Consider the following 26,742-nt stretch of genomic DNA (forward strand, 5'->3'; position numbering starts at 1 on the left):
CGCTCACTCGCCTCCAGGTTGCAAATTAGCTGTTGTCATAAATGTAAAAGAAATAATAGTGCTAGTGCTGCACCCTGTTGGTAATCCTTGTAACTTTAATGCTATTGAACATCACAGAACAGAACCAACTTGTTTAATTGAAACAGCTGTTAAGATTCAATAATTTCATTTCTCATAAGGTTAACATGGGCTTCCAGAAATTCCACGTCAAAAATCGACAAAAACTTGATTTTCAAGGGTTTACTGTTAAATATCTAACTGTCTCATATTCGATGAAATACGTCTAAAACCATCTCATATATGTATAGTATTTGGAAAATAAGTTTCAGGCGGGACAGTGCTATAGTTATTGAGGAGTAGTTGTAATAAAGTGCGTATTTTAGCGTTACCAAGAGAATGACAGATAGACAGACAGACAGACAGACAGACAGACAGACAGAAATTGAGATAAGGTTTGATTCGGTTTCTCTGACCTATGAAATGTAAAAATAACCAAAAAGTTCATTATTCTAAGCAATGTACAGACAAAACTCTAATTTTATTTATATAGATTGCTAATGTACCTATCATATGTTATAACTCTTCTATTTGAAATTATAACGTCATATTTTGTGTCGTTATTGCAACACAGTTGAATTTCCAAATCAATTCAAGGAGCATAGGTTGTTTACAGATGGTTGAAAGGTTCAGAAACATAAATAGATCAAGAATTGGTTTATTAGCATACATAGGTTTTATTGCTGGGGCTGGATGCAGTAGTAGTATTACATTATGATCGGTATACGGGACAGGGTTGGATGGCATGCTTGTCAGTACGTAAAACCATAGACTAACCAACACAAGTAGACTTCTCATCCCATTGTAAATTTTGAAGCGCGTTTTTCGTGTCTAGTTCATGTACGTGACACAAAGGCGCTAGTGTCGATGAAACTTTGTTTCAATTATTTTAGGGTTAATTTCTTGATTTCTGCTTTACTGTTTGGTTATATAACTAGGGAAATAGTTATTTGTGCAACTAGTGAGAAAAGTGAGCAATTGACTCACTCGAGAGAAATCCTTACTCACGAGCCGTAGGCGAGTGAGGAATGGTTTCTCGAGTGAGGCAATTGTACTTTGAACTCGAGTTGCACATTATACTTTTCCTACAGTTACCATAATACAAAAACATTTGTGAAGAAACATGAAGAAACATAACCTATTTTTACACAGAAGTGAACTTTTAATGTAACATTTAATGTGAAGTGACAAATACAACAGTACAACAGCTGACCAGCTGATTTACAGCCAGTGCTGCCAACGTATTTCGCGCGCATACGACGTTGCCTGCATGTTACGAGCTCACTATTTCGTGCCTTCACGTTGCAAATCTGGAGTGAGACAAAGTAATTAGAGTGAGACAATGTTAACATTGTCTCACTGGTGAGCGAATTGGCCACTTTGCTTTCTCAAATCAGTGAGAGAACATGTACATTGTTAGGTAACCGTAGGAAAAAGTTATTATTTATGATTAGTTCGTATTATTTGGTTAAACGAGGTTTTAAATGGCTATAATAACGGGAAACAAATTGTAAACAAAACACGACCTCTACATAAACCGTACATGAACTAACAATAAAATTGTCTTCAGCTGTTCCATAAGGATGAGAAATCTACTAAGGGAGTATGTTTTATCTATGGTAAAACCATACATATACTTATTTATTAGATCGACCTTTATATCAGCTACTTTTATGAGTTAAAGTTCGAACGCTTCTGTTTTTTGTTTCCTTTGAAACACTTCAATATTCCAGGAATATCGAGTAGATTGTTTCTTGAATGTCAAAAAAGGAACGGGAAAAGGTTATCATAACATGAGTGATCTTTACACTTTTTATATCGTATGCATTGTTAAAAATCTAAATTTTGGACATATTCTATTGTAATGAAAGTATAAGAAACAGTCTATAGACCTAGTACAGTATTAATTAAAACTATTCCCAATACATGCATATAACTGGATTTGCTTGCTAGAAGGAATTTATTAAAATGTTTTGATATAATTATTTAAGCCAGATGCATTTATTTACACAACTGTCAATCAGATTGCAAAGATTGATTTCGTAATCTTGAAACGTGTGAATTGGCTATGTACTACGATTGGTAAAATTTTAATCAATTTCTTAACTTAAATTGTAGTTCTCCAATGGAAACATTGTGAGTTTTAAAATTTGTATTATGTTTCACTAATGTGAATAATTTTTAAATAAACCGATTAGAAGTTATCAGTTAAAACTGAGAGCAGAGATAATGTAGGTAGACCTTGACGACGCAAACAGAGATATTTAAAATTAGTTTCTAACAAATGTTTAAACAACTCTGAGATGTAACTAGAATTACTTGAATTTAAGCATAACGTTTTCCTCGGCGTTATGTTTCATAATATGCGGCTCATTAAACCGCACGGGTTCTCTAGTATAATTTATAATAAACTATTAACTACCCTAATGAAGTATTACATGTCGGTAAATCCCCACAATTAGGAAATTACGTTTTGCTAGAATAATTATACTGGAATTTAACAAAATAGCCAATTTACCAAGAAGTGTCGTCTGTATTATTGCAGATTTGATGTTAACTCGGGGCTTCAATTAGTCCATAGTATTCATAGTGTGACGGTCAGGCAGTTATTGACCGTTTTTTTTAGTTTGATTATGGATACCAGCCCAAAGCCCAGGTTTGGCTATTGCCGTTAATATTGGCAATCGTGTCGCAGCTCCACCAGCTAGCATTGTCTTCCAATTTATTTGGGGTTTTGTTGAGTGTCACAAAGTATTGAGTACATCGATTGCTACTCACGTTCGGTTGTTTGGATCGTGGCATGGAATGCATGGCCTTATTGTTCTGCTGGCATGATGTGTCATCATTCTGTGTGACGTGTGGGACCGCCGAACCTGGGGGTAGTCAGGCAGAGTCGAGCTCAAGGTGTCGGTGAGTCGCGGTTATGCGCTACATCCATTTGCAAGGAAAAAGGTACCATTTGCAAGGTATTTAAAGGTAAAAGGGGAAGGTATACTTCCCCTTCCCCGTGGGTGGGCATGTCCGTTCACTTCAATACTTTAAGTTTCCCAAACATGTTCAATTTTAGATAGTTTTATCTAAGTTGTCTGTGTTTCCAATTGTCAGTAACTTATTAAGAAATTCATTTTGTTCATTTAACACACCGTAATAAATTAAGTATTGAATTCTCTTCTGCAATCGATCATTGAGTTTCTACCCTTCCCGTGCGTGGTTGCTACAATTGTAAAAATAATCAAATAGACAATGTTTACGTATTCTCTGTTTGGATTAGAACAAATATAAAATTTAATTCTACCACAAAGCGATTTAAATTAAACTAAATATAGTGTATTGAACTACAATTCAATTTACTCGTAGTTGTTCAAGTGAGAGAGTTTTTATACAGAGCCTTTGATAAAAATTTACATCTCTTTCGCTTGTATAACACATTATCAGCCAGTTGTGGAGCACATATAAATCCATTATCACTGTTATTAATTTAATATAATTTAGTCAAACGATGGTGACAAATAAAAAATAAAATTCTTACAAGTTCGGGATAAAAGCCGGTAGTTAAGTAATACGCGATCGTTTGGCCAGCAAATAAGGTCGTTAACTAAGGCGCCACCCCGTCTCAATGCCACGGTCGGCACGCCACCTGATATAACCCCTTCGTCTCACGATATCTTCTTGCTGAGTCACTGAGTCACTGCCTGGCTGGGTCACTGGAAGGTTGAGTCACTACCTGGCTGGGTCACTGGCGGGTTGAGTCACTGGCTGGTTGAGTCACTGGCTGGTTGAGTCATTGGCTGGTTGAGTCACTGGCTGACTGAGTCACTGGCTGGTTAAGTCACCGGCTGGTTGAGTCACTGGTGGGTTGAGTAACTGGCTGACGTAGCTACTGCCTGGTTGAGCCACTGGCTGGTTGAGTCACAGAGTCACTGTCTGACTGAGTCACCGAGTCACTGTCTGGCTGAGTCACCGAGTCACTGTCTGGCTGAGTCACTGGCTTGCTGAGTCACTGAGTCAGTACCTGACTGGGTCACTGGCGGGTTGAGTAACTGGCTGACTGAGTCCCTGGCTAGTTAAGTCACTGAGTCCCTGGCTGGTTGAGTCACTGAGTCCCTGGCTGGTTGAGTCACTGAGTCACATCATGACTGCGTCACTGAGTCAGTAGATTCAAATTTTTTTCTTAAACCACCTGTTAAGCAAAGTTCAAGGGGCTAGCAATGTAAAAACTGCTTCGCATCTACTTTATGACAACATTAATACTTAATTCAGTATTTTCGGGTCTAATTAATCCAACATAATCACATAAGTATCAGGTGCCTACATTTTTTCACAGTAATTTTTTTTTTTTAAGAGTCAATAATGTTTTCATCGCACATTGTGATTATTTGCCACCCTAAAATGAGGGCAATCAAGAAACATTGTGATTGTTCATGTCGGTTCTCACACGGGGAATGTTTTTACAGGATCACTCCGAGATGAACATCGACCCTTTTGATTAGTTTTACAAATTGGTGTCACACTTTTGAATTTTAACCATAACAGCTTCTAATCAAAAGCCATGTTCGTGGTTTTCTAAATGTATCTAGTGTTAATGGATGATTTTGCTGTTGAGTAGTAACGAAATATCATACCATATACTAGACTTAGGTAAATGAATTAATATTTTACTTTTAAGGTAATAGTTACCCTCAAACTCTAATGATAAATTTTTAAGGTTAATTAAAAAAGGAATAATTTAATTTAATATTCAGTATACACTCAAGTCAGTAAGTTTTATGCGTTCACCTAGAAAACAAGCATTGCTGATGCACTAATGATGTAAGAAACATCAAAATATCGGTTTTGTTAACTTAATGCTAGAACTATGACCTGGGCCGAACACAAAATAAAAACTGAACAAGATGTTTTTTTTTATTCGAATTTTTAAGCCAAACCAGGATATATCCAAAGTCGGGAACAGTTATCTTATTGGCATTTATATTGAGTGAAGCTCTTTACGTAGGAGAGTTCTAAAGGCTTTGAGGGATGAATCAATAAGCACCCCAAGGTTGTAGAGATGTTATCTCAATGTCGTGTTTCTTATCACAACCGCCTCGGTCCCCACCAATCAAAACAGCCATTAAATATGCTTAAGGGTAACAATTCTTCTGTCTAGAAAGCAGTGCAGTTTATTAAAATCGTTTAACACTCCATTGTGGTAGCCTATTTTATTTCGTTTTGCGGTTTAAACAGTTTTTGTTTGAGAATGATCATGATGTAAGAGGTTTGAAGAATTTTGTCTAATCGTAATGTATGTTTTGGGAATGTTGCAATCAAAATGTCTGCAAGGCTGCACGTTTTAGGACATGAAACACCTATGTATTGTTATCTGAAATAAAATGTAGTTGTGGACTAATGAACAAAAAAATATTTTACACTCTAGCCTCTTCTTCGAACTCCCACAAAAACAAGTTGACAAAAGTTTACTATTTTGTGTAGAGACATTGGGTTTACAGTTCTTATTCCTGCTGAATCCAAGAAAAGATACCATAAAAGTTATTAAGTTGTTGAAGTATGTTTTTACATTTAATGTATTGGTTTAAAGGATAAACATTTGTTTTCTTAACTGAATCCACAATTAAATGGACTTTCGAATAATGCTGGGTGCAGGCTATCTCAGGACCTAAAAGTTGCAGAGTATTATTAGGTATGACGTTTCCTGCAACACATAATCGTGTGAATATAGACCAGTGTTGTTGGCTAGCGATTGAACGAAGGTATGAATACTATTATCAGTCACCTGTTTTTACTTTTTTGCTGGGTAGCTAAGTGGTTATAGTGTCACCTGATAAGGTAGCTGTCTTTGACCATTACTTTTTTATAGATGGCTGTGGCTGTATCAGCAAATATTAGCCAGCAAAGCTACAAGAGGCGTCCCACACCATTGTGAACTCACATTTACAATTATTGATTAGTCCTTATCTGACCGATGGACGTGTCAATAAATTATTCAATCAATTCTTCAACACAGTAACGTATACCTTTGTACTTAATCTGCATTTGAGTTAAGGATACCAATGATACAATACTATCTTGAATATTAATTTCTCACTGAATCAACCGTAGTGTATCCACAACGAAAATTGTTTGGTTGACAAATGATAGCAACAAGTTAAAACGACGGGTGGTGGGAGGGAGGGGCCAGGCGGTCTACCACGTGAGGCACATTCACCCTGCGTCCACCGCACGATACACACCGTTACACCGATGTCCGCCGCCCTTAGCTATGGGAGTGCCAAGATACAGTGATGGGAGGACCGAGTGTGTGCGAGTTGAGCCTGCAGGGTTCAGAGAGTCCCAGTGAGGCTGTGGGAGAAATGAAGGGAGCAGGAGGCAACAAGAGGAGAGGAGGAGGAGACGCTCTCAACGGTGACTACAGGAGACCCAGGAGACGTGCGAAGAGGTAAGGGAGGCTTGACGCTTTTGCACCCTCCACAGCTGCGTACAGGGGACGTCTCTCTCACTCGGGGAAAGTGAAGTGTTAAGTGTCAAAAGTGGGGATTCACTCTAGGCAGGTATGGTATAGTTGAGGTTATAGCTAGGACGTAAACAGTGTTGCGAAAAATGTTTATGTGAAAGAGAGTTAAACTTGTTCCAAACGATAATCAGATAGTTTTTGGAAACGGTGATCAAATTGTTAAAAAAAATCGGCGATCATAAGGTCAAAGGGATTTACCCTAGGCAGATATAGTACAGTTATAAGGTTGGGGAGGACCCGGCTTAAACACTGGTGCGTATTTTGCAAAAATTTAGGGGGCAATTATTCTATACGATAGTCTGGTAGGTTTCTTAGACAGTGGTCAAATTGTTAAGCTTTAAAATGTAGGTGATCATAAGGTCAAAGGAATTTATTCTAGGCAGGTATAGTACATTTATAAGGTTATGCAAGGGATGACTCCACTAAAACACTGTTGCACATTTTTTAGAAAAAAAATGGATAAGCCTATACACAAGAGAACAATTTAAAGCTATTCCTCTACATTATAGTCAGGTCGTTTTTTGAGACAGTGGTCAAATTGTTGAGTTTTCGAAACAAATCTGTGACCAAAACGGGTAAAGCTTAATCACTGTTGCATATTTTTAGAAATAAATTGTTAAGCACTCCAACAGTTGCATGTTTTACAAAAAATATTGGTGATGTGAAAGGAGTTATTTTAAAGCTATTCTTCTACACGATAGTCAAGTCGTTTTTTGAGACAGTGATCGAATTCTTAAGTTTACGAAAAAATCAGTAACTCATTATGTGTTATTTAAATTGGCAGACGGCTTCGTGGGGATGGTAGTAATTGAGATACTTAGACATATTCGTCTGTGTCTCTAAAATAGTATTGTCTCAAGAGGTGGGATAAACTCGGGTAGTTTTTGTTCAGTAACATGTTTTTCAGCAATTTTATTGTAAAAAGGGATGTGTGTAAAATATAGCAATTTTAAAACAATAATCAAGGGTTTTCGAGGAGACTTACTATCTCAATAGTAACAATATAATAATAATAAGATAAAGTGTTGTACGGTTTCATGTTAAATGTAGAAATCGGGATACGTAAAATGGTAAGCAAAAGCGTATGATTGGGAAAGTATTTTTCTACAGTTACCCGAAAAAGTGAACTTTATTGTACTGATTATAGCACGCAAAGTAACTAATTGCATTTACTTACTTTTGCCGCACTCATTTTACTTTTGCCGCACTCCAGTATTGCAACCAAACAACAAAGGAAAAGTGTGTTTTTATTAGGCACGTAATACACAGTGTTAAAAAAAGTTGGCTACACTTACTAGATACTTATGTATTAGATACTACAACTGCGATCAACTGTTGCAGTGTTTTTCATTTCGTTGAACGCTTGCATTTAACCTAACCTAAAACGTGTTGTTTAGTGTTTGAAAGACTAATTTTTCCTATGCTTTATGTACTGTAGCAAAATGTAATGTATATCTCGAGGGAAAATTGTGTTTGTTGCACTGTGCAGCAAAATACACTTTGCACACTAGTTACACAAATAACTATTTCCTAAATAATAATCTGGTAGTTTTTGAAGTGGTATCATAATGTTAAATCTTCGGAAAACCCCTTAAACCAGTACATATAAAGTTGCAGACAGCCTTGTGGAAGATAAACTAGTTAGGCCTATAGACGTTTATAACGTGTTGTTCCATAATTATTTCACAGTAATCTGCATAAAAAGTCCAAGCACTCCAGACTGCATGAACGAATGATACAGTTACACCTTTATAGCAGTTCAATTTTATCAGAGTAGTTTGTTACCAGATGAAGTATATATGGATTTTAAATTTTTTTGCATATTTTAAAAATAAGTCAGTGTGTAAAGGGCGATTAAAAATTCGTCTTCTAAACAATGATGAGCTATATATGCTGATCATATTCTTTTTTGTTCGAGAAAGATTATAAACCCAATTTAATGAGATTTAGTCTAGTAAAAGACAGCATCGTGGAAAATATAGTATTTGAGTTACAAAGATAGATAGATACCTAGAGACATTTCATGGGTGTCCTTAAACTAGTTCAAATGCAATAACAAGTCTAAAAGATACATTCTTGGCAGTTATTGTTATTGATATGTAAAAGATATGTTTAGAAGTTCACTGGCGAATTTTTGTAATAGGAATAATTCGGTTTAAAGGCAATCGCAGAATTATAAAGAACAGATAGGTAAAATGGGGTAATTTCAAAGTATTTTCAAATTGTGTATTTTTATGATGTATTGAACATGTTGGGTTCAAGAGAAAACCATAGAAACTCAATAAAATAAGATTTAGTAATAGACGGCTTCGTGAACAATTTAGTAATTTAGACACAAAGACACTATTAAGTAGTGGTGCCAAATAGCCCAAAGGTAAAAAATGCCTCTATGAAGGTAAACATATTGTTGGCCATTCTATGTTTACAAAATTCAGTATCATGCTAGACTAGGGTAGATATTTTGCTTTGAAAGCTATGCACTTTTTTGAAGAGATTGTGTGAATTGTTGTGAAATTCATAATTCCTCTCCAAACCATGATAAGGCAATTTTTGTTGAGGTTATGATTGTGTTGATATGTTTTCAAAAAACTGAACTCGATATAAAATCATTTTTTTAGCTGTGTCAAAATGTTCAGTGCGTATACCTTCGTACTATGTCTCATCAAATATGTAACATGATTATGTTGATAGGGTGTCCCTTCGGCCTTCACTGACATAATAGATGTGTACATACTCATACATAACGTACACTCAGATAATTTATTTCGGAACTAAAATCATTTAAAGCTAGATAATACAACATCTTAAATTGAAAGCTTAAGATAATTAATCCACATAGGCATCGAGATTGAATTAGATTATAGCGTGATTGCTCGAGCCGTCGTATGCCCGCATGTCATGCAGTCGATAGGTGCCGACCTGTCTGGCTCAAATACGTACTTGTGGATCAATAACGCAAAGACTTGTGAATCGTACAAGTAAACACAAACCTTGCACCATCGAAGGTAATACAGCCAATAACAAAGAGTGTTGCGGTACCGCTTACGAAGGGTTGGCGCGCCACGGTGGCGTCTGGAAACCCTCCAGCATACTGCGGAACTTGGTCTCGGTAGTCCGGTGCTGGAGCAGATACACCCGGACCTTCTTACTGTGCGTGTCGCGGGTTGACTTACACACGCCACTAGACACACACGCGGCCACAATCAATACTGTTTACCTCGGAGTACAATTACGTCATCGATCGAGAGGATGCTACATCAAAACAAAGATGAAACAATGTTTTGGCCGTTCTCCATATTTTGGAAGGCGTCCAGCCCGCTGCAGTGAATCAGTTAGACGCGAGATGGCTCGGGTGTCACCTGGGAACGGAGTGCGGATTAGTTAAGTGAAATGGAAAGCCGGTTTTTACTAGAATGAAAAGTGGAGTGAAGTTAAAATGGCGTGTATGCAACTGATGACCAGCATTTGCGAGCTGCCGGCGTTTCAGATCAGGTCAGTCGGTCCAGTGAAGAAGGTGATGTAGAATTGAGAGTGCGTAAATGTAGTTCGACCGTATTTAGTGGCCAAATTGTAATTTAGACGCTTTCGACACGCTGTACGTGCTGTAGAAAAACTTGTTGACGATTGCTGTATATCCTGTATTCTAAAACATATCAAGTAAAAACAGCTCCTAAGGTTCACATATAGTAAGAGAAGTCAAACTTGGTATACAAATTGAATTTCGGCTACTCGATAAACAAATTATATACACTGTTTATATTTTTTACAAGCTTTAACCCTAATCAACGACCACCATTTTTGAACTTTTGATGTTACATTAACTTTTTTTCTTACCATCAATATTGAAAAAATATTTGTGAAACAAATGAAAATGAAATTTTCTAAGCAGAATTCCTGTATGAACTCCATAAGTATTTTTTACTACGGTGGATTTTTAATAAATATAATGGGGATGGACATATTTTTGGGGTTTAAATAAAAAAATAACAAGGAAACCTGAGTGAGAGAGACGTCAAGGTATGAAAATTCAACAAGGATCCACAATTTACCACAAGTGCTCTTGTAGAAATGTGATGTTATGGGACTTGAGTCCGATGCTTTTAGTGTTCTGTGATATGCTAAAGTACCTTGCTTAAATAGAACCCTACATACTGTACATGTGTGCAAAGCAACAAATGTATTTGTAACTAAAACATTTAAATTACTGTTTCTTACATAAACCTCAAGTGGTTGGTATCTTTTGTATATTCTGTAAAATACTATTTACATGTTGAAATACTTAAGTTGATGTAAGAATATGTACCATTGTTTAAGTATTAAGATAGGTTAAGATCATTTGACTTTGTAATTCTAGATTGCTTAATTGAACGGATATGATGGCACGATTATGTATATTGATGGATCATTTCAAAAAAGTATTATTATAATTATAATGTATACTTACATTAGATTAATATGGGGCAACGTATATTACATGTATATATTATGTATATTATGTATTCACTAGAAGTACTCGAATTTTTTAATACATTATCTAAGTATCTATCTAAATTAGCCATACTTTTAACCATTTATGTCTTTACGATTTAGAGATTTACTGTTTAGGTTTGAAACTAGCCATTTTGCTGTATTTTAAGCTTGCTTCCACTGTAAGTTGGCAAAAAACTTCATATTCAATGGTTTTTAATCATTTAGAAAAATATGTGTTTAGAATTAAGCTTAACCTGAGTATAAATTTATGAGAAATAAAAAAAAAATAACTGGATTGGTTGAATAGCAAATTAAAAAATCCATGTAGATCGCTATGAAAGGCCCTGAAATGAACAGTTTTATCCATCAATGATGAAGTATAATAGAAATATAGTATTGTTTGAATTTGTTTAAACAATAGATTCCTCAAAGCAATGATATCAATGTGTAGTTTTAAGTGTTACAAACGTTATCATAGTTGTAATGAAACTTGTATAAGTTGTAGTTTAAAAAATTACTAATTGTTTGAGTTTATAATTGGCTATGTGCTGATAACGTTAGATTTTTTATCAGTGAATACCGTTTTAGGAATTAATTTGACATTATACTGTAACTAGTACCACTATCCTTAAGATTTAACATTAGAAGTGATCATTTTACCACTACAATTGATTACGTTGCTTAAGAAAAACACAAACGATTAAATAGAGTAAAACAAGAATACAATTACTCATTAACTTTTAAAACGTAGTAAAAGAAACCATAGATAATATAATACTTGGTGGATATTGTACACTTTTCACTAGATTATTCATTTAAATCCCCGGTCTGGGAATGAAATTCTTCAAGACTGCTTCTGGGCAGAGAGTAAAGTTTTATTCAGTAACAAATTCAATTGGAGAACTTCCCTATCCCAGACTTGTTGCCAGCAATATACAGTTCAATAATGGTGTTTCATAATGTCAGACTTATGTAATAATAATTGGAACACTAACCAATCTATGATTTTGTTAAAAGATTGGATTTTTTCATTATTTAAATTGAGTTAGTTTCGTTTGTAGATTAACCCAAAGTTTGTATTGAGAAATACATAAATAGTTCAACTTGATCCAAACGAGAAAACATAACAATTTTTTTTGTCAACTTGCAATGGACAATATATTTATGAAAATTACATGTTGCCTACTTACATTTAAATAATATGTATTAAGTTTAAATTAATAGCAATCTAAAGTATAGAAATGATATTCAGGAGTATCTAAACAAACCAAAAACAAATAAGCTTAACAATAACAATAGCAACAACAACAACAGAAGATACGCAAAATTATCTTAAAACTTAATCATACTCGCGATAGAAAGGCAGCATGGTCATATATCTAGTTAACACAACACTTTGGAAAGGACTGAGTAATACTAACTAAAAAATATTTGTAATCTGACTCATCATTTCTCTCATACTTTATCAGCAACCATTATCATGGGTGGTCAGTGTAACTATGGTATTTTATGTGGAAAATCACAATCATGCAATAACTTGTGAACCGCAATTTTAACACTGATTATGCGATTCTGCTTAGAATCATAAGCACTGTAACAAAATTTTAATACAAATTGGTCGAGCCGCTTTTAAAACCAGATTTTTCGTAATTTTATAGGTTTTTATAAGAAAGTCACATAAATAAAAATCACTTTTGAACTATAATTTTTGCAGCCCTGGGTGTAATGGGGGTTGTACAGTTTTTTTTAAAGAGTTAAAGGACTATAACATACTTAATTTTTATTTTTGCATGTTTTTTTATGGTTACCCAAAATCGTTGTTAACACAGTGACATTCCCAGAAAAAAACTAATTAGGGAAGAAACAAAGTTGATCATAACTGTTCATATTTCACTCTAAATTAATGTTTGGATTGCTCCGTTAAAGCTCCATTAATACTATTAAAAATTAATAATTTAATCCAACCGATTGTGTTTTCATGTATCTTTAAATATTTTAACTTAAAACAGTCCTTACATATTTTTGTAAGTTTGTATATTTATGAAATAGGTAGTAATATTAGCTACTTTGCGGAAACAGGTGTCTGGGACACCGTTGTAAGGTGGGAACCGGGAATGCGAGTCATTTGCAGTCATTATTCCCAAACTCGGAATATCTCGAATAACGAGAAACGACGTGAGTTGACTCCCCAACAGGAACTCATCCCTTGCTGTAGGGGAGGAATCGTTTGCACTACATGTGGTCTGTAGAGAAAATATATTGGGAATAGTATGCTGGTTTTTTCTGTAACGTAGCTTTTTTGTTTTCTTAAACTGTAACAGTTTTAGGAAAATCCTGTCTAAGAATCTTAAAAAAGTATGATTTTTTCTAGTTTTTGTATGGTATGGTGAGGCACTTTGGTTGGGGATGTTTTAATATTTTGTAAGCTGTAGCACCGATTTGACTAATGATTATTGAAAAAGGTAACTTATATCGTACACGAAATAAGAATGATTTAGTTCAGTATCAGTTTCTCAACCTAATTATCGATCTTTAAAAAAATTACAAAGTTAAACAAATAGTTAACTAAAAAGTAAGCCACACATGAATCTGCAACTGTTTATATTGATTTAAACTTAGATTCAGACGATATAAAATACACAAACTGTAGGATCAAACATGACAAACCTTACCCAAAGAATAACCTGGATTCCCATAAACTAAAAATAATTTATTTACGATTTCTATCGATTCAAATCTGTCGATAATTAAAATCAATCTTCACCATTAAATATCGTTGAATTGTAATAGTTAATAGTAAAATAAAGAAATCATCCCTTAAAGGGGAGACGTGGGCGTAAGTAGTTGTCAGACTACGACTCTGCAGTGGCGCTGGGGTTTATGTAATTACCAGGGAGTGGTTGTTTATGGCAGTCACGTGACAGCGACGTGGTTGTTTCTACCCCTCGGAGAAATCTCACCCATGTCACAGGTGCAAATGTCACTGTTATTTTTCAGGAACTGCGAACAATGTTTTTACTTTCAAAGCTACTGGCGGAATTAACAACTTTGCTTGTAGTAATCATTAATCGTGGTTGGTTCCTCAGATAAGTATCGTTCCTTTGTCAGGTTCGGGAACAGTTGCAGATGTCACGGTTACTTGGAACTGCAAGTAGTGTTTTTACTTTTAAAACTACCGGTAGTATCAAGAGCATAGTTGTTCTAGTAATCATACTAATATTATAAATGTGAAAGTTTGTGTGTTTGTTTGTTTGTTTGAAGTTCAATCACGCATTAACTAATGGTTGGATTGCGTTGAAATTTGGAATGATGATAGCTCACATTCCCGATTAACATATAGACATATTCTTACCTCAAAAATCCTTTCGGGCTCCGCCCCAGCGGCTCTAGAGTTTCCCATGTTAACCTTATGAGTATTCATATTTAAAAGGAATTAAATAATTTTGTCAGCTGTTTCAACTACACAATTTGTTTCTATGATATTCAATACCATTAAAAGGTTATACGGTTTACCAACAGGGTGCAGCACCATTAGTTCTTTAAACATTCATGGCAAACAGCTAATTTGAAGCAAGCAGCAACACAAAAGCTGTGAGAACTTTACATTTTTCTATTGGTTAGGTGTAGTGGTAGAGCATGGCTATGGTAAGTGTGATATATTATAGTAGGCCTATACAGTAGTAAATCATAGTAAACCAAATTTTCATAAAACGTGTCCTCTCACATTGAAAACGCAAAGCACGAGTATTTAACATTATAAGCAGGGAGTATAAGCATTGTATACCAACCCCGTACGAAGGACGGGTACTCAGCTAGTCAGTGTTATAATCGTGGTTGTGTCAGTTCCTCAGAGGAAACTCGTTCCTTTGACAGGTTCGGGAACAGTTACAAATGTCAATGTTATTTTTAAGAAGCTGCGAATGATGTTTTTACTCCCAAAACTACTAGTTGAATAAAGCACGTTGTTTTTGGTACGCAATGTTCTTCGTGGTTGTGTACGTTCCTCAGAGAAAACTTGTTCCTGTATTAGGTTCGGGAACAGTTCCATATATCACTGTTACTTTTAAAGAACTGCGAATAGTGTTTTTACTTTCAAAACTACTTGTGGAATAAGCACCTTGTTTTTAGTAATCAATGTCACATAAAACATACTACCAAACCTAATAATAATAGTAGTAGGTAATAGTAGTATGTTTTCTGTGTCAATGTTCTAATAGTGATTCTATCCGTTCCCCATAAAAATCTCGTCCGTGTGACACGTTCAAAAACCAAAAGATGTCACTGTTATTTTTTTGAAACTGTGAAAAGCGTTACAAGTTTTAAACTACAGGTGGTTTAAAGCGCGTAGTTGCTTGTAGTAATCGATGTTCTAATCAAGGCGTTTGTAGGTTTCACTGTCCTAATGATGGTTGTGTGTGTCCTAAAGACAAATCTCATACACATGTCACAGTTGTAGGAATATTAGCAATGCCACTGTTATTTTTAAGTTGCGAATACCATTTTCATTGCCAAACTGTTGGTATCAAAACCGCTGTTGTCAATAGTGATCAATTAATTGTCTTTATTGTTGTTGTGTCTGTTACTCAGATAAATATAGTTCCTGCCACATATGCGGGATCAGTTGCAACTGTAACTTTTGCATACTGTTAACTGTGATTAGAGACGAACAAAATATTAATGTTCAAGTCAAATTTGTCAGTTTTTTATAACGGTTTCGTGACCAAAGTTCTTATTAGCGAATTTCCCTATAGGGAAGTAGCTATTACCGTAGGTCTCATGGTAAGACCTAGGCCCGGGACCGATTTACTTTTTCATTTTGATGTCCCCAGAGGCCAAAAACACCATTCGTTAAAATTTTTATATATCTATATATATATATATATATATATATATATATGTGTGTGTGTCCATCCGCACGATAACTTGAGTAATTTTTGTCCGATTTTGATAAAATTTGGTTTGAAGGTGTAAGGCGGGATAAACTTGAACGAGTTCGCGAACCAGCATGATCGGACTATGGGAACAGGGGTTTACGGGGGGTTTTATGGTGTAAAAATAGGTTTTTCCCATTTTTGACCCAAAAAACATAAAATTTTGCAAAATCTTTCAAAACCATTTTGTAGAGCTTAAAAAAACAAATAATTTAGTATAATGAAGTGTTACTATGCGCCTAATGGTTACGGAGAAAATTCCCAAAAAATGTAAATTTTAAATTCCCATGTTATTCTTATGGAGAACAAGTAAACTGTTGTAGTTTGCTTGTTTATGATCATATTTTGATCAAATTTGGAAAATGTTTTCATTTCTTACTAACTATTAACATAAAAAAAAACAGTTTTACCCTCCCTGATGCAGCAAACCTAAGTACCTGTTAAACTAATTCTATTTAAATAGGAAATAAATGTTAAATTTTTAAGTAGGCCTAGACATTTTATAGTGTAAATCCAATCAGGCAAATGGAAATTCGCTTAGTCTGCAGGATTGCTGCGGCGGGGGTATTAGAATATTCCGTGCAAATTGTATGTTTTAGCAAAGGTTCTGATAACTAAATAGCTGTACTGCAGGAAAGCTAACCGTTGAGAATCAATTAAATATTACAAGATTTATTTTTCCACAAGAGCTACTTAAAAGATGCTATATTTTATACCGGGCTATTTGTGGATGATAATTCCTAGAATTCTCCATCTGCAAAGATTTTTGGGATTTTTCCTGAACCCAATTCTCCTTATGACCAATAACTGGTGTATTTAATCATCTTTAACATCACTGCCATTAGGTTCTGTATGGGAACTGCCGTAAAATGAATTAAACATCTTTAAATAATAACTATCTGTTAAAAGTCGGTTTAATTTTGCGATGTTGTCATATTGCGATATGTGCTCAACACAATGGACATCCTTCCTTGACACAACACAAATGTGCAACAGACAATGTGATAGTCTACCTTTATTTCTATGACATTAAGTAAAAAGGGGTCATTCGTGCCGATCAGATTGTTCAAATATCTTTGTTTCTAGACCACTAAGCAATACCACATTACCTATTATACACATCAGTCAACGTACTGGTGTCCTTTAAATTGCTATCATATTAGGAATTTTCCCTCCGAAAGATTTGAACTTTACTACCACTGAAGTTGTGTTACCCTTATAGAAATTTTAATCTTGGTCAAAGTTTTGTAAACAGTTTGTTAATTCCATTTTGTATTGTTTAGCGAATTTCAAATTTAGGGAATTTGATACTACAGTACTGAGAGTCTCATGGTAAGACCTGGGACCACTTTATTTTTCGTTTTGATGTCATTAGAGGGCAAAACACAATCTGTTCAATTCATTTATAATATATTATGGGATATATATCGGAGGTACATGAGCATTTGCTATAGCCCTAAACAAACACTTCAGTCCTTGTAACAAGATACTGATAAAAATATAAATCAGGTTGAAGTAAATAGACAATCTTTTGAGAATTAGGACTCAATTAAAATGGTAGTTTCGTGATTTAAACCCAAATGTACTGGAGCAATAGCGTTTGAGGGAAATCGAGGCCAACATAGGAAACAGCTAGTCAAAGAGAGCGAAATATTAATTTTGGTGAAAGATATTTGTTGTTTTTGCAGTGTTTGTTTCTGTCAAGAGCGATATTGGCCGTTGAAGGCATGGGGGGTGAGCAATATTTGGGGGGGGGGGGGGGTCGTTAGGCTCCGATATTGAGTAGATCGCAGTCAAGAAAGTGTTCACCTACCGGTATTCTATTCATCTGTAATCTTGATAATAATCTATAGGATATGGATTTACATACGGTTTGGTTACCACTAGAACCTATGAGATATGTTATGCAATTACAAAATTTAGATAAAGTTATTGATTTACAATACTTAAACATTCAAATTAATTACCCCACACCTACGATTTTTTTTTGCTAAATCTTAACATTTAACTAAAGAAAAATATAGCAATATCTAATATGGCTGTACTCAACAATGTGTGATAAAAATAATTACCAAAGTAGATTTATTCATATACAAATGCAAGGTAACTATAATGTATTTTCCCATATAATTGTCCCTAATATTATAACAGAAAGCGGTATTATATTAAACATAAACTAATGAGTGGACCCGAATCCTATACTAGTAACATTAACATATAGTTTAGACAGTTCCATTAAGCAATGTTAAATAATGTTTACTTTCGGGCCAGTAACATGATTTGTTAAGGTTTATGACCCATACAGTTTCTGTTATATTCGTGATAATTGTGTACCTGTTTTTCAGTAACTGTTGCATAGTCTAAAGACGATAGTATTGTTATTGGTATACATGCAATGTAATGTAATGTAGGCATGTTTAGTGTATCTACGTATTTTAAGGTTAATATACAGTAGAAACGAATATTTACAAATATTAAAAAATAGTTGAACGGGGAGAAAGATTACATTTTGTTAGAGGTAAATCTTCAAATTTAACATTTTTGCTATGTAGGCATGTATGTATTTGATTACTTAATATGATGTAAGTTATTTTTTGTATACCATACAAACAATTTTCTGGAGCATATTAGATTGTTTTGATGGTTTGTTAACGTAGCTTTCTTTTAAACATTTAGTGAACTATTGTTATTCTCAATATTAGGGGTTTGAAGGTATGCAATATTTTAGATTTATATAACCTTGTATATAACAGCCGAGATTGAGAACTGTAACTTAAAATCTGTCTATGAACTTAAAAATGTCTAAAATGGTCAACTAATGCTCCAAACTTCATTAATATATTCTGTACATTGTTTTGTATCATTAACATACCTAGGTTATTTGCTGCTTCTCTTAAAACTACATAGAAGTGATTTTCTCTAAATTGTGTTTTGTTTTCAGTAATATGAACATTATTGTAATTATGTCCAGTTTAATCATGCGACATATTAGAAACATGTAAAACAACATAATATATCGTTGACGTTCAGACAAAAAGTCGTATTGTATAAAAGTGCTTTTCAGGAGAAAAAAGTATAAATATCCTAAAGGCTAAATTATGCTTTGTTCAAAAAAGGCCTAGCCTTTTAGGTGGTTAAACATTTTTCACAAAAGTACATAATTTGTATACGACTTTTTCATTAACGTCAACGTATTGCTGTGACATCTAAAATTGTATTTACTGTATCACATAACTAATACAAAATTATATTGTTAGTGTGAAACAGTTTAAATAAATTATACATGTTTGTATTGGTAAAAGAAAATGCTTTAAACTAAAAACACATGTATTGCACACATGGTCGAGCCCTATCCTTGTATTGTGCTTTGTATTGTACCGCTTTTTTGAGAGCAAATACACGCTTTGCTATTGAAGCTTGATGTTATGTATTCCTTTCCTCCCAGTCATAAAATATTGCACAATGCATATTTTTTTCTAAAACTGTAGACACTTGTAAATAGATGAAGCCTTGGAACCTTTTTGTGTAAATATATTTTGTGATTGAAGTAAATAAATAATTTCCCACTCCATGCCATATTTTGTGTGCTTGCACTTTATCATAATGCACATGTTAAGTATAATTTTATGGAGCTTTCTTAAATTACTTCGATGATAGTTTTTAATATTTAGAAAAATCAGAAAAGCTGATAATGAAATAATCCACTTTTAAAAATGATTTAAAATGTAAAAAAAACAGAGAATGCTGCTTTATTTTTATTTAAATTTATTCAATAAATGACATTAAATTTCAGGTGGTATATTTCTTTATGGAGTTTTAATAGCTCTTCCAAAATTAAATCCAAGCAAACGTAGAAAATGAACACATTTAAAATACATTTGTAAGATTAGTCTCTATAGTCCATGTATCTGTTCTTTCCCTGCTAGATAAGGCGTTTAAACCAAAAGGCAACGTTCTTTTTCTATTTGTTAAACATTGCTGTAATTAATAGCTCATGTATTCTAAAGAAGACATTGAAAACTTATGATAATTCAAAGCACGCATAAAGTAGATTGGTTTTCTAAGCTTTATTGTTGCCATGTACAGGTAAGTACACTTTTCTTTACTCTCTTAAACAAATTTACAAGTTTTAAACTAAACTTTATGTTATATAATTTAAGTTAGACTGTCAGTTGCAATATGAATTAGTGATGGCTTTAATGAAAATATGTATAGCTATTATGCAATAGTGAAATTTAAGAAAAGTATGTGTTGAATCCTTGTTTAGCTGAAACATTTAACATTTTAATCCTCATCACTAAAATTAACTGTAACAAAACAACCAATTTATATTACTGCTTTATTTACAGATCGAATAAATTGAATATACTATACATTTTGCGATATGAATTCATACAACTACTTATGAATAGTTCACTAAAATGCAACTTCAAACATTATGCAATTTTCCTTGTAAACATACTAAACATATCTTTAAAGGCAGAAACGTTGGAAAGGGCAGTTCTATTCTAAAAGCGCTGTTTTAAGAATTAATTGACAAAATGATGTCGCAGTCACAAGTCGCCCCAAAGGTAGGAGTCATTTGCCCCGACCTTCATTGCAGGGCTCCAAACTTTGACCTTTACTGCAGTGGTTACCTTTGACCCTGACCTTTGTAGGATAGTGAGGTCACATTTACATCCTTGTAAACTAATACTGTAGAACAGTCTTGAATAGAGTAGCCATGATTTGACTGTGCCAGGAAAACTTTACAGACGTTACGATTACTAAAAACAATTATAAAGTATTTATAAAGTTTAATGTTGTCTTTTACCAATAAGTAATTTGTTCACACAGTATTTGTCCTTTTAGTTAGTTGACGAATGCTCAAACTGACAAGAGCAAATTCGTGTAGGCTGACAATTAATTAGTAAGATTGTTTGTTGTTTTAAACTAAAAACAGATAACTTTTGTTAAGGAGTTCTTTTTAATCGTATAAAGTCACTGTTCTGTTGGATTAAGTGATCTTTGGCCCGCATGCTCCAAAAACTAAGCACTACCAAAGTTATTTACTAAAACAAATTTTTTAGTTAGTTATCTGGTTAGGTTGGGCTTTATTTGGTTAGGTTAGGCTGGCAAATATTTAGGGGGTTGGCGTTATTCCTTATAAGGGTAAATGGAGAATAACTGACACAAAAAGCATTTAAATAGGGGGAAAGCAGAAGTATTTGGCTGATTTCTGATAGTTAAATCACTGAGGTAAATCAACAGATTACCGTCTTAGATAAAGTAGGTTGGATAAATAGACTTATTACTATGCAGATTGGTCTATTTAAATACAGTTTCACAATAATCCAATTATTCTGGTTAACCTTAATGAAAGGTTTCAAGGTGTTTAGTAAAAAAAGAATACCTAATTACATTGACGGTTTTGGTACATTTATTTTCAATTGTATACAATTAAACATTCTCCATGGTGTACGAGTCCTAATACTGTAACACATCTAAACTTGACTTAACATTGCGATTTTCCGATGATGGTTTAAGACTGGTTCTTGAATTAAATGAACTAATTAACCTCAATAACAATACTGTAGAAGAAATAATGGCACGTGGCATGTGCAATTAAATAACAATGACAAATAGTTCTTCTCAGTTATGAAGAAAAGTTTTTAAATCTCTATTAAGTAATTGCAACAGAAAATCAACCAAGTTTGTCTTAATTAGTTTACCTGATTCAAACTATGCACTTTGGTATGATCACTTAGATGCAAGCTCAATGTTGCAGCGTACGAGTCTAAAGTGATCAACTTGATTACAAAATGTTTACTAAAAACGATACATGAACTGATAAAGACCTCACTTCAATATTGAGATGCAATTTAAAAAAAATGTTAAAGTGTTAAAATGTTTAAGTCACTGGTTATTGAAAGACATTTTTAGCTGCAATTTTGTCCTTAGTTTTTATTTTTGTTTGTGTAAACTTGTTAGTGCCGTCAAGACCTGTAAAATTATACGAAAGTCAACTATACTTCCTATTCGAAAGTTTTGAGCTACCCCTACACCAACTGGGTGACATTTCCAAAATTATTGTAGCCCCCATTTTTAAGAAGGTTTCAAACCGATTTAAAATGCCTCAAATCGTTAAAAATCAACCTAAAGGACAATGGTAGAAACACAGATTTTATATTCAAAGGTAGGATTAAGACATAATTTAAGAATTGGCGACCTTTTATTTACGAATGGGTCCAAACATAAGGATGAAAAAAATGTCTTATTAAAAGCTAAAACAGTAAATTACAAGCTTAAACAAATACTAGTTCGTGATTAAACAATACATTTTTTCAACTTTTGTTAATTAGATGTTAATTAGAGTTAGATGATTGTAAAATTGTCCAAAGTTATGGAGTCTTTTAGTATTTCATCTTTAATCAATCCAGTTACATTTTTAGTGCGATTTGGAAAATATTTTACATTTTCACTACATCGGTGAAAAAGTATCTTGCCCTAGATTGCTTTAAGACCTACAACAGGTTGTCTTTTTCTAAATCAATTGCCTTTACTCATAGAGGTTGTATGCTTTGCATCCTCTACTATTACAATAAATCAATTTTCAACACTGTATTTATGGAATAAAATATCATTTATATGAACAAAAACACCTATAGCAAAAATAAATTGAATTTATAAAGTCTTTTAAATTCCTTAGACCAAAAACATATCCTGGTTTTCCTTATCGAGACAGAAGTACGCCCTTGGCTAACAGGTTTCAATTCAATTTCACTCGACAGAACGAAGTCTTTGGTGCCCTTTGTACCTTAGAGAGTACTAAAGTTCGCATTATTTCTTTAGAAAAGCCACACATTGATATATTTTTAAGGATCTCAAAGTTAATTTGATTTAGTAATCTCGAACTGTCACTAGGATCTAAAACTAACACCTATTAGGGTAAAGGATGAACATGGAAAAATATCATCCGCATACTAGTTATTTTATAAGCTATTGGTTTCCGTTAAATATAACAGTTAACAGGTTGTAAATGTAGTTTCCATCAAGTATACAAGTAAATCTAAAGAAAATGCCAAAAATTAATGATTCACCAAACGAACGTCATTCCCAGAAAACAATCTCCAATCTGAATCGTGAAAATATTTCCAATACAGTATGTCAATTTTTTCCTCATTTTCACCATAAGCTAGAACAATTACGTGAAAAATATAGCTACCAATGCTAATTTGAAGAAGAATTTGAAATATTGGAAAGATTTAAATATAAGTTTAGATCATTCTGGAGTGGCATTTAGTTGATGGGAAAACTTCGACAGGCCAAAGATTCTAACTAGATTCTAAAAGATTCTGAAATTCGTGACGCTACCGACTGAGCCACCGACTTACCCCTTGAGAGAATTCCCTTAAGAGGAATTCCCTTAAAAAACCCTTAAGAGGATTTTTTTTAACTTGGTAGACATCTTTAAAATGAACCTCGAAACCTATCGCGGACTAAAACCCGGATCACTGTGCAAACAGGTATTTTGCCATTTTTAAAAGTTCATTAACAAACATGTGCTGGTAAGTGAGGAGAACGTCCAATATTAAACAGTAGCATTAACGAAACAATAGCCACGCTACATTCTTCGTTGACTATCCCGTGCTGTAAATCTCGCGTAGCTGTATTTAGCTCGGTTAGCCATGTATCTACAACAGATGATCTTGCTAGGTAAATGTTTATCTTTCCGCTATCACACTCCAGTTGTGGCTGTCTGGCTCTGGTCCAGGACTGGATGAGTCGTTCCACTCCGTTAAGTTTGATAATCCACGCGTTTTATCACTCCAATTAAACCTCGTCTAATAGTTGGATATACTCGTGGTTGTTGGTAGTAACGTTAGCCCTCACACCTGGTTGGAAATTAGTCATTGATTCCCTTGGAATTAGTACATTAGATGAGTGAATCCATTAAGGTTTTAGAAAAATATATTAACCTGTTTTGTTAAGCACAGAATTGTTCTTACGATTCGTGTTATTAAAATCTTAATAAATATGGGAGGTTTCCAAATTTAGCTACTCCTAGTAGCATAGAGGTTTCCTCATTTTAGTGTGGATTTAAGTAAATTAAGAAACGACATTACTTACGTACTTTCTGCTGGGCGTTACACATCACAGTAGATTTTTGAATCGTAGATTCTTCCCTTTCTTTGCCATTTGGATTTCTCCTCCTTACTGGATCACATCCTTCTTGACTTGGTCATACCATCTTAATTTAAGGACGTCTCATTCTCTCTGTAGGTACGGCCTCACACACCTCCTTCAGTCTTGTGCCATCCTGTCTACGAAGTCCATGACAAAAGTGACTAATTATTTTGGCTTTTATACACACTATTCTATCAGGCTTTAACGACATTAACAAACTAAAGAATTTAACAAGTTTAAGGTATAGCGTTTTATTGCAATTTTTATGTATATTTTGATTTACTTAAAAAAATACATAAAAATTAAGAACGTCGTTCCAAAATTTATAGCGATTTGTAGTTATCGGTTGAAAAAGCAAAAATAATATTACTTCCAACACTTATTTAAAATATGATTGTTATTTTTGATACAAATATAAGACCGAGATGTCCTCGATCATCTTCTCTAAGGGATCAGATTTAAATTCAAAGTTTGATCACTTATTTATATGTTTATTCTTATGAATGAAAGTAGCAATCCATAAGTAACCTATTCGGCAATTCAATATTACGTGCCCATAATCTATTTCCATTAGCTAATAAATGTTCTCTATTAGCAATTTTACAATACCAATAAAGTTAGTAATCAAACTAATGAAGGCAAAGGAGTGTGTATTTTTACCCAACATTGAGAAATATCTTCTGCTTACAACTGTAGAATACATTTAAAACAGTACTGAGGCCACTTGATGTATTGAAGTAGGAACTGTATGAGTTTGTGAAGTGGCCAAGTTAGGATTGAAGGTCGAAACTTGCCTGTTGAGAGGTTAATGAACGCGGGCTTTCTGCATCTCAATATAACAGGGTGTTGAATTTGGCGGGAAAGTCCTAGGTATACATTTATACAATAGTATTTCACATTAGTTAGTTCTAAGACACCTTTTTTATGTTATTTACTTAATTATTATATTGTACTGTATTAATTTTTTATTGCTTATTAAAATCATATTCAACTGAAGAGTAAATTTATTATAGTTAAAGTATGAACTGTGATTAAAAGCCTACACTATTATAAATAGAAAATATATACATATATGCACATATATTTAATACATAGTACTAGGAGACAGAGATTTGCTCGGATTGAATTAAACGTTAAATATAATTAGATAAGTTATTGAACTAAATTAAAATTACTTAATCATGGTGAACAAATTTTAGATAATACAAAGAAAACATTTTAATACACCTGTATAAATAAATATAAAAATTACCTGTATCAGCTGGTTTATTAACTGCAGCTACAAAAAGGTATTGTCGATAACATGGGTACTTTAATGGGCTGTAGGGTGGAAACTGGATTTTTCCTAGCCTTGAGACCAACTCCAATCGATTTCTGGTTGACAAATAACCCATGATAAACAAAAAATAAAAATCTGCAGACAAAAAAAGCTAGTTTTAGATTATACGATATTAAACTTTTTTGACTCTAAAAGCATAGGCACTACTCTTTGCTGTATATACTGTGAATATTTTTAGAAACGTTGAATGGAGATTCTAAACATTGACAATGGTGTTCATGCAAAACATATATTTAATACTGTTTAGAATTGTTAGTACTGTCAGTATTATGACACTATGATGATAAAGATTATGTAAATTATTAATACAATTAATAATGCAAATGATTATAATTATTAATGCAAATCAATCGCTAAACTCAGGTCCAGTGCTACTTCCTACTTTATGTAGCTTATCGAGTGAAATTTAATCCAACTAGTTTTCGACTTCCCTTTTATTATAGATTAACCTATTTAGACCTATATTAATGGGCTAAAGCGAGCGCTTATAGCCGTATATAGACACATTTACTGATATATATAGTTTTAGAGACATGTTTAAAAAGTAAATGCATAAAATGTATATAACTGAATCAGGAACTAACACTTACTTTCTCCTATCAGCTTGTCAAGATCCGTTAAAATGGGTAAGCGGTGGTATTAACTTACAGAAATTGCACATAAATTGAAATAAATGTTGAAACCAGTGATCGCTGGCTGAAACGTAATTTTTACAGCATTAGGGGTTGTAAGATTTTTTGGAGTCAAACAGGCCATAACATTCTAAAATATCATCAAAAACAATCGAGCCGTTTTTGTGGAAATACGATGTGTCTGTTATTTTATGGGTTTTATGAAAAAAAAAATAACTTGAAAATTAAAAATGTCTAAAGAAGTTAAAACCATTAAGACAATATTGATAAATGACACCACTTACCAAATTTCATGAAAATCTGACCATAGCTTTATACACATCAACACATACAGACGCACCCACATATTTCCTAACTTCTTTTTCTTCTCATCGAAAACAAAATTTCTTGGGTTCAGGAAGACCCAAATGGACATTTCAACGCAAAACCTAAATTGAAAAATACTTTCAAAAACAATACTTTCTATAACATAAAAATTATTTATCAATTGAAATTTTAGTTCTTTAAATAATAGGACTGCACCAAATGCATTTCGCCACATCAGCTAACAAAATAGCATCTCGTGAGTTATTATCGCCGGAATTAGCACATGAGGCGGTACCATAGACTGGTTATACAAAGACTGTAATGTTTTCAGGT

General features: G+C 33.7%; 1 protein-coding gene across 7 annotated transcripts in view; it reads left to right on the forward strand.

The window, feature by feature from the left end:
* Positions 1 to 26,742, forward strand: part of LOC128994798 (potassium voltage-gated channel protein Shaker) — a 598,708-nt gene that overhangs the window by 239,430 nt on the left and 332,536 nt on the right. Inside the window, exon 1 of one of the 7 annotated variants that reach the window (XM_054419581.1) lies at positions 9,723 to 10,057. The exons of the other annotated variants lie outside the window; for them this stretch is intronic. Coding sequence (XP_054275556.1) covers positions 10,002 to 10,057 — 56 coding nt within the window. The 5' untranslated portion in view covers positions 9,723 to 10,001. Of the gene's footprint in view, positions 1 to 9,722; positions 10,058 to 26,742 lie in introns of those variants that run through there. 7 annotated transcript variants of the gene reach the window in all.

This window comes from Macrosteles quadrilineatus, unplaced genomic scaffold (genome assembly GCF_028750875.1).
Source record: "Macrosteles quadrilineatus isolate MER2022 unplaced genomic scaffold, UCM_ALF_1.0 Scaffold_5__1_contigs__length_97177068, whole genome shotgun sequence".
In the NCBI taxonomy this organism is placed as follows: Eukaryota; Metazoa; Arthropoda; class Insecta; order Hemiptera; family Cicadellidae; genus Macrosteles; species Macrosteles quadrilineatus.